This window comes from Megalobrama amblycephala, linkage group LG13 (assembly GCF_018812025.1).
Source record: "Megalobrama amblycephala isolate DHTTF-2021 linkage group LG13, ASM1881202v1, whole genome shotgun sequence".
NCBI lineage: Eukaryota > Metazoa > Chordata > Actinopteri > Cypriniformes > Xenocyprididae > Megalobrama > Megalobrama amblycephala.
Window position 1 is genome coordinate 28,645,550 of NC_063056.1, and position 14,825 is coordinate 28,660,374.

The 14,825-nt window shown below is 35.3% G+C and overlaps 2 protein-coding genes across 3 annotated transcripts; one reads left to right on the plus strand and one right to left on the minus strand.

The window, feature by feature from the left end:
- Positions 1–109: 109 nt before the first annotated feature.
- On the minus strand, positions 110–3,985 carry LOC125242978 (glutathione S-transferase kappa 1-like). 2 transcript variants are annotated; one of them, XM_048152130.1, is made up of 9 exons: positions 3,768–3,985; positions 3,562–3,662; positions 3,404–3,475; positions 3,234–3,315; positions 1,708–1,836; positions 1,336–1,481; positions 641–757; positions 462–555; positions 110–284 (listed from the first exon to the last, which is right to left on the minus strand). In XM_048152130.1, the coding sequence occupies exons 3-9, from the start codon at positions 3,473–3,475 to the stop codon at positions 235–237; spliced, it is 690 nt and encodes a 229-aa protein (XP_048008087.1). In that variant the 5' UTR covers positions 3,562–3,662; positions 3,768–3,985; the 3' UTR covers positions 110–234. The 2 variants fall into 2 exon arrangements, with proteins under 2 accessions (XP_048008087.1, XP_048008086.1); XM_048152129.1 differs by having other exon boundaries at positions 3,562–3,985.
- A 4,351-nt stretch (positions 3,986–8,336) lies between these two features.
- Positions 8,337–14,614, plus strand: mboat7 (membrane bound O-acyltransferase domain containing 7). Its single transcript, XM_048153482.1, has 9 exons — positions 8,337–8,493; positions 8,979–9,058; positions 9,468–9,597; positions 9,680–9,806; positions 9,891–10,047; positions 10,472–10,667; positions 10,776–10,928; positions 12,816–12,992; positions 13,107–14,614. The coding sequence occupies exons 2-9, from the start codon at positions 8,983–8,985 to the stop codon at positions 13,492–13,494; spliced, it is 1,404 nt and encodes a 467-aa protein (XP_048009439.1). The 5' UTR covers positions 8,337–8,493; positions 8,979–8,982; the 3' UTR covers positions 13,495–14,614.
- The last annotated feature ends 211 nt before the right edge of the window (positions 14,615–14,825 follow it).

Below are 14,825 nucleotides of genomic sequence, written 5' to 3' on the forward strand. Positions count from 1 at the left end.
ACTAAATTAAAATTTAAAATATAATAAAACAGAAAACATTTTAAATTGTAATAACATTTCACAATATTACTGTATTTTTGATCAAATAAATGTAGCATTGGTAAGCATATAGACATGAATCTTTTTATTTCTGTCTCCATGGCTTGTTTGTGTGTTTATGTTTGCTGTTGAATTCCCATATGTAAATTTTTAATTAGAAGTTGTTGAACTTTACAAAGTATAAAGGAGCAGTGATCACATTTTGGCTGTGGGTTTGACAGGCTGAGGCCCCACCCACTTCTCCCCTGGAACACAAAGAAAGAAAATAGTTGGACAACGAACGGTATATAAGATTGAAATATACCTAGGTTACTTAGGGATTTATGGTTTAAAACATGATAAAGTGCAATAAACCATCAAGTAAACTGGGAATGATAAATATAACCATTAGACTATCTAATGAAGTAGAAATACAAAGTTACCAATGCAATGAGCCATGAGCTCAAATCTGTCAGAACCAAAGAAAACCTCAGCCTTCCCGTTCACATGACACACAATGAATGGAAAACCAAAGCACTGCAAAAAATGGGAGGGAATATCACTGTAAGGAACATTTTGGTTAGAAAAACAGGGTGCAAAGAAGCAATAAAATGGCACCAACTTGATACTCCAGTGCTTCCTGTGTGACACTCTTCAGTTTGTCTTTGATTGGCTGAGATTTGGCAAGGTTTAGAATTTCCTCCACCTCATTGGTTGAGAGACCTGCCTTTAATCCTGCCTGTGCAAAACAGAAAGACATTAGTGAACACACTGAAGTCAAAGTCTGTTTTAGTAAAGTGGTGAAGTACAATGGATGATATCAATAAATTTTTTCATATATATATAGTTTTATGAAGTAACAGTAGAAGATTGACATGTCAATTTATTGTAATTAACGATTTTATAATGTAAGTTCTGCATCTGAAACCTAAAAGTCACCATGAAATCAAAATTTACATCTTATTTTTACAGAATGTTGCAGTGTTTGTTATAAATTATTTATCCATGCACATCATAATTTTTTTTTAAATTCATGTGCACTCTTAATCTATAATCAAAACGTTAATCTCCCCTCCTCCTCGAAACGGCATCTGTTTTCTTCATGACGTACGTCTCGGCGGAGGGTGGGACTAAATATCCTCCACAACTGACTGAAAACTGGCATTCAGATCTGCCTCCTAGTTAGCAACGCCCCACTTCCTACAATGCAATCAATTCCGGGAGGACAAAATCAATATCACTTGGATATACGTAAAAAATTCTATCCAAACTTCCGTTCATGCCGACTTTTAAAAGCTAATCTTGGATATATGATACCTCAATGAATGAGGCAGGCTCGGTAATGTCCTGATCAGTGCTCCAGATTCTTTTCCAAAGCTCTCTTGACACCTTCTCCACCAGCACATGTTCCTCTTTGTCCTTCTCTGCTACAGCTGTCACAAAACGCATCGCATTCAAAGAGCCTACATGGAAAGATGGAGGACAAGACAAAATAAAAGAGACTGTGACAGAAAGTGATTCACCTAAAAACACAAGATTATCCTTTTTAGATTGTAAAAAAACATCCTTAAGTAAACAAAAAATACTCTAAAAACAGTCCAACATTCTTCTTTTCTATATGAGAGAATGAAATCCACATGTGCGTGTGGTCATAAGTGTCATTGTAAATAGAAACAGCAGTTTAAATACCTTTCTCAAACATTGCCTCAAAAGGGTTTGCAGGTGAAGACAAAGGGATCACAAAGTACTCAGACAGCCGCTTCAGATCTTGACTCATGTAAAGAAACTTATTCGGGACCACTCCAGGGGGCCGGTTACCTAGAAATAAAAGAAACTTGTATTATCTTATCTATAAAAGCACAATGTCACATACAGTTGTTAAATGTATGTTCTATTAGCTGTTACATGGCTATTACTTCCAGGAAAGCCTGATTCATATTTAATGCATTTACATTATACAGGGTGAATAAATAATTACATAAGAGATAAATGAACTGTTTGAAATGGCCATTAATCTTTAACCCCTGTTTGAAATGGCCATTAATCATTAACCCTTTGTGTGTGTGTGTGTGTGTGTGTGTGTGTGTGTGTGTGTGTGTTTAAGCCACTTCATTAAAGAATGCACCATAAAAATCATATCAGTTTTGGTATTTTAATTAGGTTTTGTGAAATTGTCAAGCCTGTCTAAAGTGGGCCCATATTGTCTGCTCCAGTGACAATGAAGATTTATTTGTGAAATATGCAAATAAAATATAGCTCTACGATGTCTGGTACTAATAGGAGAGTACATGTGTGAGATTTTATGAAATGCCAAATGGACAAGTAGGCTTGACAAGAAAGTTGTCCCAAAGTTCTTGAACATTTCTTTATACTCAAATTGTGTTACTCCATCAACATTCAACATTGCAACGTCTATAATAATGCATTTCAAAACTATATAAAAACATGTTCTCTAACTGAATCTAGCTGTTTTTTAATGGTTTTCAGGTTGTGACAAATTTGGCCAAATGGAGGGTGACGTAACATCTCAAGACAGTATGAAGGTTAATGTGACGTGTTGTGGAAAAAGTCTTATCCTCTTTGCAAAAAGATGCCAAAACTTAAATTTTCTTGATGGAGACAACAAAGCTGAGATTTTCTCCCTTTTTTCCCCCCATCCTCCTTCACACACTCCAATTAATTTCCTATCATTTATGGCTTCTTTTTAATAGTGGTCTGTTTTTAAAAAGAAACAGTTATCAAGACAACATATTGAAGGCCATGTAGAACAAAAGAACAGCGTATTATTATTGTCAAGGACAGGTACCAGTTTGTACTCTAACTGTTTACCACAGAACTGCACATAGGGGTCATAGTGGGTCAAAGTGACTGAGGCCTAGAGCCTCCTGGATTTATTCACTTAGTACCCAGATGTTTCTACAAACATATTGTAGCACACAGATGGCTATTTTATTTTTTTAAAGGGTTAATGAAAGAAGTTAATAAGCCCGGAAGAGAAGAAACTAGAGAGTTAGTCTGGCGTGCTTGTGTTGCAGTTGTTCTGCATTCCAATTAAAGAAGCCTCCCTTATCTGTCGTTCTTCAGACATTACACTATCTTAAATTTCTAATAAAATACTCTATACATGTTATATATATAGATAGATAGATAGATAGATAGATAGATAGATAGTTAATGAGTGCTGTGCATGTCATTTTTATATACACTCTTATTACCTGAGCCATGCATGACTCCCCCTAAATATGCTGGTTTAAATTTGAGGTCGATGTTCCAAACATTTCTATAGCGACACAGCACCTTAATAAACACAATCAATACAAACATGAAAACATATTAAGCAGTATAGTTTCAAGGAACTATACTAAGTTCGAAAAACATTACGTACCTCGAAGGCCAGCCAGGAATAAGGAGAAACAACATCATAGAACAACTCGACCACTTTTCTGGGACTGGACATCTGTAATAAACAAGTATATTCGCATCACTGAACGTGGACTATAAAGTATAAGAACAATGTCATTTAAATGCATGCGTACACATTACCCTTGATGTCAATCTGTCTCACTGCTGTACTTGAAGAGAAACTGTTTTAAAGTTCAACGATGTTAAGGAGCAGTAAACTCAATCTAATACAATACCGCCGTCTATGGTTGGGCGAGAGCAGCATGCAGAAGAGTTATTTGTAGATTTTAGATCATTAGACCTACTATTAGACTGCTCAAGTTTAAAAGTAAATGCAATAAAAATACCTGGCTTTTTCAGATTAAAAGATTTTTTTTGCCCTGTAGTTTGTAGTTTTGATAAACTTTCGATTTAAGACAATTATATTTTTTTATTATTTTTTATTATAATAACATATCAGTGCTGAGCTTGAACGAATGCAGTACAATTTAAATAAACGGCATTAGTTTATTAACAACGAATTCCAAATGTTTCCGGAGTGCTTGAGCACCGATGCGCCGCCCTCTAGCAGTCACAGTGAAAGTTCCCGTCTGTTGAAGGGGTTGCCAGATATTCAGATCGTGACTGCGTATTTCATTTGAGTCTTTAGTACGTTATGTTGGAAAATAAATTAATTACGTTTATTATTGTAAACCTCATAAATACAATAACCATGAATGTACTGCAAATTTCAAACCTGCAGTTTTTCTGATCTTCTAATAGCCTATATTTGAAAATGTCTCTTTTACAATCAGGATATAAAAGAAATAAGAACTACCACAATACACTTCAATCAATTATAACATACAGCACTATTACATAACTATTTTTACAGGACCATGAAGGTTCTTTACGTATTTTTTTAGTTAATCAAACAACAAAAGAAAAAGAGAAAATCATTTACTGCTCCTGACTAGGGTAGCTACATTTACACGACAACGATGTACTAAAAACGGCAAAGTGTTTTCTTTGTACAAATGACAACATTATCAAAACTATCCCCATTCACACGGATCTGCGAAAATGACTAAAAACGCTGTATTACACATGCCAGACAAGTAGTTGCGATGTCACTTTATAAATAAAGACTTAGCGCCTGTGCATACACGCTCTCTGTTACAGCGCACTCGCCTCGCGCATGCCTATCCAACTTATTTTTAGTTTACTGCACTTTTATATTCCTCTCGTTATTTCCTGTAGTGGCTAATAAATCGAAAGTCTCGGACATTCACAGAAAACACCTTATTTCCACGTTGAAAAATTAGGTGGATAGACTAAACATGCCGTCACCGTTTTCACAGATTCGCATTTTTGCAGTTTACATGGAGATGATAACAGTATAATTTTCAGAAATTTCCACTTTGAAACATGTTTTGAAAAGTTTGCATTTTCAGGCCACCAAAATGCAGTTGTCGTGTAAATGAACGGGCAAAATGCATAAAACGTTTTCTGTTTTTAGTTGAAAACGGTGTTGTGTGAACAATAAAAAAAAAAAAACAGCTAAATAAAATTTATGAGAATCAATGTAATTAAATCAATATACATTTAATTCATTTCAACTGAAAGATGAAGGCTGTGATATTAATGTTGTCACTAGAGGGAGCCACAGGATAAGAAATCTTTTAAGACTAATCTTTTATATCAGTTTCCATAAATAAATGAAAAGTTCTAGTTCATTTGTATAACTATGGTGTACTAACACAGGATAGTTTTATATAATTAATGTAGGCCTACTACATAGACTGTGAAATGCTTATGGATCATTAAATGTTTATTTAACTTTTATAGACCCCAATAAAACATATTTTTTGTACTGATGTCCATTGAAAATGAATAGCCAATTTTATTAGTCTTTTATCATAATATGTTATAAAATTTCTATAAAGAAACTTATTTCCTGTTGTTGTATGAATAATAAAACACTTATGTGTTCAGCTGCAAGCATAAATAATCATAAATACAGCACATTCTCACATAACCTGACAGCAGCTCAGAAGCAGCTGCAGCCCAACAATTATTCCATTTATTTATTTTTTCTAACATGCTGTCTCAAGTATCATCATATTTTTGTGTGTGTGTGTGTGTGTGTGTGTGTATTTCTGCATTCCAGTATTACTCTATATATTTTTATATTTTTTCAGACTTGTCCTAGACCACCTCTGACAATCACAAATTGAGGTATGCAAAAGTTTAGAATTCAAGTTACAATTTTTGATTAATTTAATGGTTGTGGAGATATAGGCTAATATATTTTTGGGTATGGACCATAATTATTAATTGACCTATATCTTGTGATTGCAATGTCCAGATTTCACAAAACTTGGTACACATGTACACGACAGTCTGAGAAAACATGCCAAATTTCGGGTAGTTGAAGGTGAACACATTAACAGTGCCTGATATATAGTTTATATGTCTATATCTCACCTCTTTCATGTCAGGGCAATGTACTATGAAACAGTGCAATATAAAAATACATTTATTATAATTTTTTTACAATTTCTTTATATGTTTTCTTACTATTTTTTTTCATACATTTTCTTACAAATTGTCTGACAAATTTTCTTATAATACTTATATAGGCTATATAACTATATGTAACTATATATACAAATAACTATTGTTTACAGATCCCAATACAAGCAATGCTGCCAGATGCAAATATTGCTGCTTCAAGTTAAGGTTCCAGACACTCCCAGGATTTGCCAGCCACGCAAGATGTTATGACCCAAGTGGAAGGTTGTAAACGCCACTCATGTCAGCCCACCAGACACAAAGCTGACTGAAGACAGAACAACAGGGTCACCGTGCTTATACTTTACACCTGTTCTCTTTGAAACTATTTGTTTGTTTTTTTGACATACAAGACAGAGCAGGTTTGTTTGAGATTAAACACTTTCAGCTTCAAATTCTGTCCATTTTATTACGAAATTCAAACAATAAATACCGTTTTTGGCACACTTTTAATGTGGAAACAAATCGCTGTAGCGCCTTAGTTCAAGCAGCATGTGAACCGATCATCTCTAACCGATCAACTAGTTAGTAAATAAACATGAATGAACATCAGAAGGTAGGCTGTGTTGAAAAATACAGTACAACTTACCAAAATGTATAATAATCGTTAAATCAGTGTTTCAACTGTGGAAAAAACATCAATAAAACAGATTGAAGCCTAAACAATATGTCACACATAACACAGTTTACTTCAGGAAATCCATTTAAGTTAATGACCATAGCATGTTAGCAAGAAAAATGAAGTAGGCCTATAGAGAAATCAGGGTATCTTGTTAAATATATGCACTATATTATATATATATTATATTTTTACTCTTATTTTTACTCTTATGTCTTTAAAAATATTATAACATTATAAAAACCTCATTATTTTAATTTAAGTTGTTCATTTTAAACATTGGCTCCCAATGTTTACAGCATAAACTGAGCGATTTTTTTTTCCTTGAGAAAAATGTAGCTACTTGATATTTATTCAAATGAATCTATATTGAAATAAGATCAGATTCGAATCACAAGCTTATGAATTGAAATCTAATAAAAGCAGTACCAGGTAGGCTATTCCATGTAAACATTGTAACATGCATGTTATCATTAAACTTGTAAACGAATTTCTGTTTAATTTAAAGCTGCAGTCCGTAACTTTTTTTGGTTTAAAATGATCCAAAATCAATTTGTGAGCAAGGACATAACCAGCCAGTGTTCAAAACTATTTCATTATCTTAGCTCGATTCACAACGGTAAGCTTGCAATAATGTTTTATAATAAGAGCGACATGGTGGATTTCCGCTGGAAATTCAAGCATGCAGCAGTTCGTCTGTGCGTCATTACGTCACATCCGTAAACAGAAAGGAAGGAGTCCAGGCTAGTTGGTTTTATCACGTGAGGACGCTGCTGGTAGCGGATCATTTATAGCCTTTTCTCACAGCAGCTGAAATAATTAAACTTATCATTTTGATGGCGGATTGTAATCCAGAAAGATCCAAATGACAATCATCAGTGACAATTGGAGATTCACCCATAGTCAAAAAGCAAAAGACTGTGGAGTGGATACAGAAATTGCAATCTACAGGTAACGCACTAAATACACATAGTCACGCAATGCTGATGTTATTAACATTAACAATTTGAGAACAATATAACAGTAATAATAATTTGCACGGTTTGACGTGATCTAAGCTAAGCGATTGTTAGATTTAATCATCATTGGCAGCGCAATTTATTGTAGGCCTAATGCTTTTTTCCTCAGTTGGTCAGAACAAAAGTGGCAGAAATGTTACTTACTTGTTTAGATGATATTTTCCAGTGAAAATTCTTATATTGGTCATACTTTCAAGACGTAGAATCTGTGATTCTGAAGTACAGTAGCCGGTGCGGTGACTGACAGCAAGCATTATTCATCCGCGCTGACGAGCTGTGCCGAGGCACAATGAACGTACAGCTAACTGTTCCGTATATGACTGCAATTGCAGGTTTCAAACAGAGATGGCGACAAAGAGGAAAAATCGCGGACTGCAGCTTTATTTTATTTTATTTTATTTTATTTCATCTTATTACAACCCCACCCCCTCCCGTTCCATAATTCTCACTCCAAGCTAAACTCAAAAGTTGGCAGCCCTGATTTTTGTGAATTACATAGACACAAACCTCGTTTGTTTCCCTTTGCCTCGCTGGTTTGTTTTCTCTCTCTTTTTTGTGTGTGTGTGTGTGTTGTTGAAGTTACTGTTATGAACAGCACTTATTAAAAGGCCTAAAACAGATACAGAAAAAATAAACATGATTTACTTATTAGTTATGTTTTCACTAATTAATTATGTTTTACGGTTTTTTAGACAATAATTTGTTGTTGCAGTTTTTGTTGAATATCTGGCAACTCGTAAAGCTATGCCTGAACATATGCGGTAGTAGGAAGTGGTGAATGAGGAGAGAACATAGTGCTCGGGCGGTTAAAGGGGACTACGGGAAATAAAATATCCATCAGAATAAATAGTCTTTGATAGCACACCTCCATACCTCACTGCTGTAAGTATTGCTGTGGTTATTTCAGAATTATACATGGTATATCCAGTCTTACATTGCCAAAGGCTATCTGCTTATCTGCAAGGCCAGTCTATGCTATATGATTCAAATCACTATGCAGATGTCAGTTGATATTTTGATGTTGTTGTTGAATGACTAGTGCCTGGAAGTGACTGCATGAGTCACAGACCTGCCTGGTCCTGCCATGTCAAGTTGGAAATGTTTGGTTCAATAAAATGAAAAATTAAATCTGAGCAAAGATTAAAGAGCTCAGTTTATAAGTATTACCCCAACACCTGATTTTTTTTTTTTTTTTTTAGTAATGATGTGATAGTCAAAGATGGGATAACTGGCTAAATGTTGGCAGTTTTCTAAACTGATTAACTCAAGCCAAGTACTATTTAATGTTGGATGGATAAGCTTGAATATGAATATAATATAATTATAATAGTGAGACAATTGTTATGCTGTGTTATTTGTGTAAACAGAAAGATGTCACCAGATGAATTAGTCTACCTAGGAATCCTTGCTGCATCAATACCTGTAGGATTCCTCTTCCGCTACCTAAGTAAGTCTGACTATGTCTTTATGTTTGAGCCCACATATTAAAATATGTTAATAAAAGGGCAAATAAAGGTAAAGTGGTACAAATTGTCATTGGCATTGTTTTACGATATGTTTAGAATGTGTGAAGGGCTGAGCCAATGTTTTTTTATCTCAAAAAATACAAAATATTAAATAGAAAAACTTGAAATCTCACTTCAAACACACATAGACTCAATAAACGTAAACCTAAAACACCCCATAGATCACAATCTTTCATGCATTACTGGCAAAATATTTATTATTATTGTGAATTAGTCAAAATTGTAATTTTTATGATGTTCAAATACAAATAAAATTGTCTGTCACTACTTCTGTTTCATCACGATTTTAAATATCAGCTCTTGATCATTTTCATGTGCATTATTTACCAGGCCCTCCAGTCAAGCAGGGGGCGGCATTGCTCTTGGGTTTGATCATCTCCATTGCAACCTGTGGGATACACACTCTACACTCTTTCTTCACAGTGTTAGGAACATGGCTGATAATAAAGATCAGTTGGAGGTTAGTGTGATATGTAGCTGTCTGCAATTTTACATAAGATTCGGCGCTATTCCCCTGTGCTCTGTCTTATTTTTTTATTCAGAAATGCCCCTGCTCTGTCTTTGGGCTGGACGTTTCTGTACCTCCTCTTTTTCCGTCTAGTCACCTGGTTTGGCCTCCCACAGCCAACACCATTTGCCAATGCCATTCAGCTTCTTTTAACACTGAAGGTAAAACACGATAAAATTAGACACATTTTCTATGTTTTAATCTCTTGATATAATTATTAAATGAGTTTTGTTTTGAATACACAGATGGTCAGTTTAGCTAATGAGGTTCAAAGTTATCACTTGGAGAAGAAAAAGGAAGTGAGCGACTTCACCAAGTCCCCAGTTGTGGGAGGACTTTCCCATGAACCTTCACTCTGTGACATTATATCATATAGCTACTGCTATGTGGGCATAATGACAGGTATTTTTCATATTGATTTGAATGTGCCGGAATGCTTTTGTCTGTTCACATATTCTGTGCTGTCTGTTTTGCATGTATGCTAACTTGTCTTTCTCTGTTTCTCTCTGCTACTAGTTCAGTAATGTGTGAGTCCAATTTCTTTTTATAACTGATTTTGTTATTATTGCTCCTTTTTTGCCATGATTTGTCCTCCCAAACCATACATCCATATGCTTCACTTTTGTCATCCCCTGTGGCACATTGATGTGGCTCATTTTTCATTACAATATTGCATTCGATTCCATACCCATACTCCATTCTATCCCAATATCGTGTCATCTTTGCCCATCTATGTCATGTCTTCATTGATAACTCTTACCATGCTCTCCTCATGTTCCTTCATTTTCCATTCTGTCTCCCACCCACTCTTGCCGGTGTCCCCCAGGTCCCTTCTTCCGCTATCAGACGTATGCAGATTGGTTGCAGCAGTCCAGTCCCCTGTCGCTGCCAGGTAAAGAGCCCTGCCTGCAGAGGCTGAAGATGGTGCCTGTTTACGGAGCTCTCTTTATGGCCGTCAACTTTGTCTTTCCCTTGTCCTATGTTCGCACTGAAGAATTCCTGGAGCACAACTATTTTTACAGGTTAGTTTTTCTGGATTAGTTTTTCTGTCCAAAAGAGGTGTTAAAATTAAATCTCACTTTACCATGATTTTTTTTTACCATATTGAGGATCGTATTGTTATGTTTCAGGTTTTTCTACATGGTGGCAATATTCTTTGTATTCCGGATGCGTTTCTACTCCGCATGGTGTGGGGCAGAGGCAGGCTGCATCAGCGCAGGTCTAGGCTGTTACCCCCAGGGAGCGCTGTCCAAACCCGGGGGAGGACCAACGGTGAAATATAGGTCGGTGATTCACTTTATTACCTGATAGCTTTTGAATGTGCTTTTACAGTTTGACTGTAACTTGTAAATATGATGACTTTATCTAGTCTGGCGGTATACCAGGAAAAACAGGATATGTTCTTTGAAAGGATATGATAGAACTTTAATTATCCAAGAAGAGAAATTTATATGTTACAGTAATAGACTTGAAGCAGGATCCAATAAAGCACAACATCAGAGGACAGCAGAGTCACATTTAAGCAATATTAATCTGTACATCTCAAGATAATTTATCATAATAAATTAGAACAGGTGAAATACATGCAAAATATATCACTAAATATGTTTACACTACCATTCAAAAGTTTGGGGTCAGTAAGATTTTGTAAATCTTTCTGAAAGTCTCTCATACTTGATCAAAAATACAGTAAAAACAGTAGTATTGTGAAAATATTATTACAGTTCAAATATATTTTAAAGGTGCCCTCGAATGAAAAATTGAATTTATCTTGGCATTGTTAAATAACAAGAGTTCAGTACATGGAAATGACATACAGTGAGTCTCAAACTCCATTGTTTCCTCCTTTTTATATAAATCTCATTTGTTTAAAAGACCTCTGAAGAACAGGCGAATCTCAACATAACACCGACTGTTACGTAACAGTCGGGGTGTACACCCCCAATATTTGCATATGCCAGCCCATGTTTCCAACATTATAAAAGGCATTAGACAAGGGCAGCCAGTATTAACGTCTGGATGTGCACAACCAAATCATCAGACTAGGTAAGCAAGCAAGAACAATAGCAAAAAATGGCAGATGGAGCAATAATAACTGACATGATGACATGATATTTTTAGTGATATTTGTAAACTGTCTTTCTAAATGTTTCATTAGCATGTTGCTAATGTACTGTTAAATGTGGTTAAAGTTACCATCGTTTCTTACTGTATTCACGGAGACAAGAGAGCCGTCACTATTTTTATTTTTAAACACTTGCAGTCTGTATAATGCATAAACACAGCCTCATTCTTTATAAATCTCTCCAACAGAGTAGCATTAGCCGTTAGCCACGGAACACTATCAAACTCATTCAAAATCAGAAGTAAACAATATAACAGTATACAATACTCACATAATCTGACGCATGCATGACGAACACTTTGTAAAGATCCATTTTGAGGGTTATATTAGCTGTGCAAACTTCGTTAAGGCACTGTTCAAGGCAAGCGCGAGCTCTGTGGGCGTGGACCACGGGATTTAAAGGGGCCGCAGCATAAAATCGGCGCGTTTATAATGATGCCCCAAAATAGGCAGTTAAAAAAATTAATAAAAAAAAAACTATGGGGTATTTTGATCTGAAACTTCACAGACACATTCAGGGGACACCTTAGACTTATATTACATCTTTTAAAAACATAATCTAGGGCACCTTTAAAATGTAATTTATTCCTGTGATGGCAACACAGAATTTTCAGCAGCAATTATATATACACAGACACACACATATACAACTGTGAAAATATGAAATAATTGAAATAGATTTAATATTTAAAATTGCTATAAAAAATTCTGTGAATGGATATCCATTTTCAGAATTGCTACAGATTACATTTAACAGTGTTATTAAATTAATTGTGTTTTTAAAGATTCACTTTAAGTGAGCATTAGCATGACAATTAAATTGGACAGTACAGATCAATTTAAAAAAATCTGTTAATATCAGGCAGTTATATGGTACTGATACATTGTGCAACCATAGTGTAAACAGTACACACAGTAAAACGTCTATATTTCTTCAGCCTGTACCTACAAGACACTTTAAGCAAGATCATCTACAGGAAATTACAAACTCATTTGAGGTTTGATCATGTGGTTGATAATGAATTTGAAATGTTGTTTGTTTCAGTCCTGATCCAGACACAGTTGTGGAGTACGACTTCAAAACGATCCAGAACATTGACTGTTATAACACAGATTTCTGCGTGAAGGTTCGGCATGGCATGCGCTACTGGAACATGACGGTGCAATGGTGGCTTCACCACTATATCTACCCCAATGCCCCTTTCAGGGCGTACGCTCTCAGGTACGAGCATGTACATTTGACCTTTCAATTGCATCTCAACTGCATTGTGGTTGAAATGCGCTGTTGTTGACCATCATAATCTTCAACTTTGTCTCTTTTCTCACATTCTGGCAGGGCTGGTTGGACTATGTTAATCAGCGCTTACTGGCATGGCCTCCATGTTGGTTACTACCTCTCTTTTCTCACCATCCCACTGTGCATCGCAGCAGAATCGGCCATGGAGGCTTCCGTCAGAGCCCGTCTGGGACCGAAGGGCCAGAATATCTTTGACTGGATCCACTGGTTCCTCAAGATGAGGGCTTACGACTACATGTGCATGGGATTTGTTCTCCTGAAGGCCAGCGACACCATCAACTATTGGAGCTCCATATACTTCATAATTCATATCATTGCTGTTGTATGTATAGGAGTAGGACAAATGATGAAAGGAGGGAAAAAGAGAGAGAGGAGGGAACGAGGTGAAGGAGAGAAGCAGGATGTGGTAAGAGAGAAGGCTGAGTGAAACTAATGTGTGATGTGATGATTGTGTTGATAACTGGAGAGTTGGTATGTTTACAAAAAAATATAAAAAATCCCAACATGCACTGTAATAGCCATCAACTGCCATTTAACAGATTTTTTTTTTTGTTTGTTTAAAAACAACAACACAGAGAGACGAGTAATGTATGAACCCAAGGATATTCAACTTTATTTTATTAACAGTGAAAATAGCTTTCAAATAATTTACGCTATTTTATGTTATTATTTGTTTTATTATTACATATATTGAAAACTGCTTCTTTTTGTTGTCCGGTATAAAACAGTGCAACCTTTTCGATTCATCCTGACCAGGTCAGTATTGTTAAGTCATTTTTCTAAGTTGCTTTGAACAGTTGGGAAAAGGGTTGTATAATATTTTAATAGAGTTTCTCCTCTAATCAGTGGCCGTTGAACTTGAATTCAGCTCTCACACAGAGTACTTATGACTGAATCCATCCGTTTACACACACACACACACACACACACACACGCAAAACTGATGAATGTTAGACCTGTATCACTACGTTTGAGTGCAAATTTGTGGAGATTTACTCTCTCTGTAATGGTGTCATTGAGGTCATACAAACTTTGTGATAACATTTTGGGATCTTTAATAGGACATTAAAAGTTGGTCTGCTTAGTCTGCCAATTCTGAGTATCGATTGATGGTTGTATATCATTATTATTTGTATTATTCTACAAAGAATGTGAAAGTAGTTAGGAACTTTCTTTTTCTCACTCTTTTCAGAAAGGAGGAGTGAATGTTTTTGCTATTTTGTTGGTCATTTGCAATTCTTTAATGCAAAATTTAATTATTATGTAAAAACGGTCCTATTCCAAAACATTTAGATTTTTTTTGTTCTCTACACTGGAGGAGAGTGCTGGTGTGTAGTTTATTGATCGGTTCAGATTGTATGCTGGTTTCTGTAATGTCTATACCTACCTGCTATATTTTATCTCTAATGTTTACCTTCTGGAGTATTAAACACATGATGTGCCACTCATATCACAGTGTTTTCAATAAAATCACTGATTTTTATCCCTGCCAAACTTCCTTCTCCTAATGAAATTTCTGTGTTTAGATAAAAATATTTTAAAAAGTATCACCTGATTTTTCATTATTGTCTCAAACATTTTTTTTTTTTTGGTCATCACCATAATAGCTCACATTCTGCCTTGACTTACACTACCTTTCAAAGGTTTGGAGTGGGTATGATTTTTATTTATTTTTTTTAAATGTTGTTGTGTCTCTTATGCTCACCAAGGTATTTATATGATCAAAAATACAGTAAAAAAACAGTTATATTTAACTAT

What these genes read in the sequence shown, in the direction of transcription:
- LOC125242978 (XM_048152130.1), bottom strand. Translation starts at nt 3,475, where the DNA reads ATGTCCAGTCCCAGAAAAGTGGTCGAGTTGTTCTATGATGTTGTTTCT. An exon ending in ATTCCTGGCTGGCCTTCGAG is followed by an intron (nt 3,316 to 3,403) that starts GTACGTAATGTT and finishes GTGTTTATTAAG; the next exon opens with GTGCTGTGTCGCTATAGAAA. An exon ending in AGGAAGCACTGGAGTATCAA is followed by an intron (nt 556 to 640) that starts GTTGGTGCCATT and finishes CATTTTTTGCAG; the next exon opens with TGCTTTGGTTTTCCATTCAT.
- mboat7 (XM_048153482.1), top strand. Translation starts at nt 8,983, where the DNA reads ATGTCACCAGATGAATTAGTCTACCTAGGAATCCTTGCTGCATCAATA. An exon ending in CTATGTGGGCATAATGACAG is followed by an intron (nt 10,048 to 10,471) that starts GTATTTTTCATA and finishes GGTGTCCCCCAG; the next exon opens with GTCCCTTCTTCCGCTATCAG. An exon ending in GAGCACAACTATTTTTACAG is followed by an intron (nt 10,668 to 10,775) that starts GTTAGTTTTTCT and finishes GTTATGTTTCAG; the next exon opens with GTTTTTCTACATGGTGGCAA.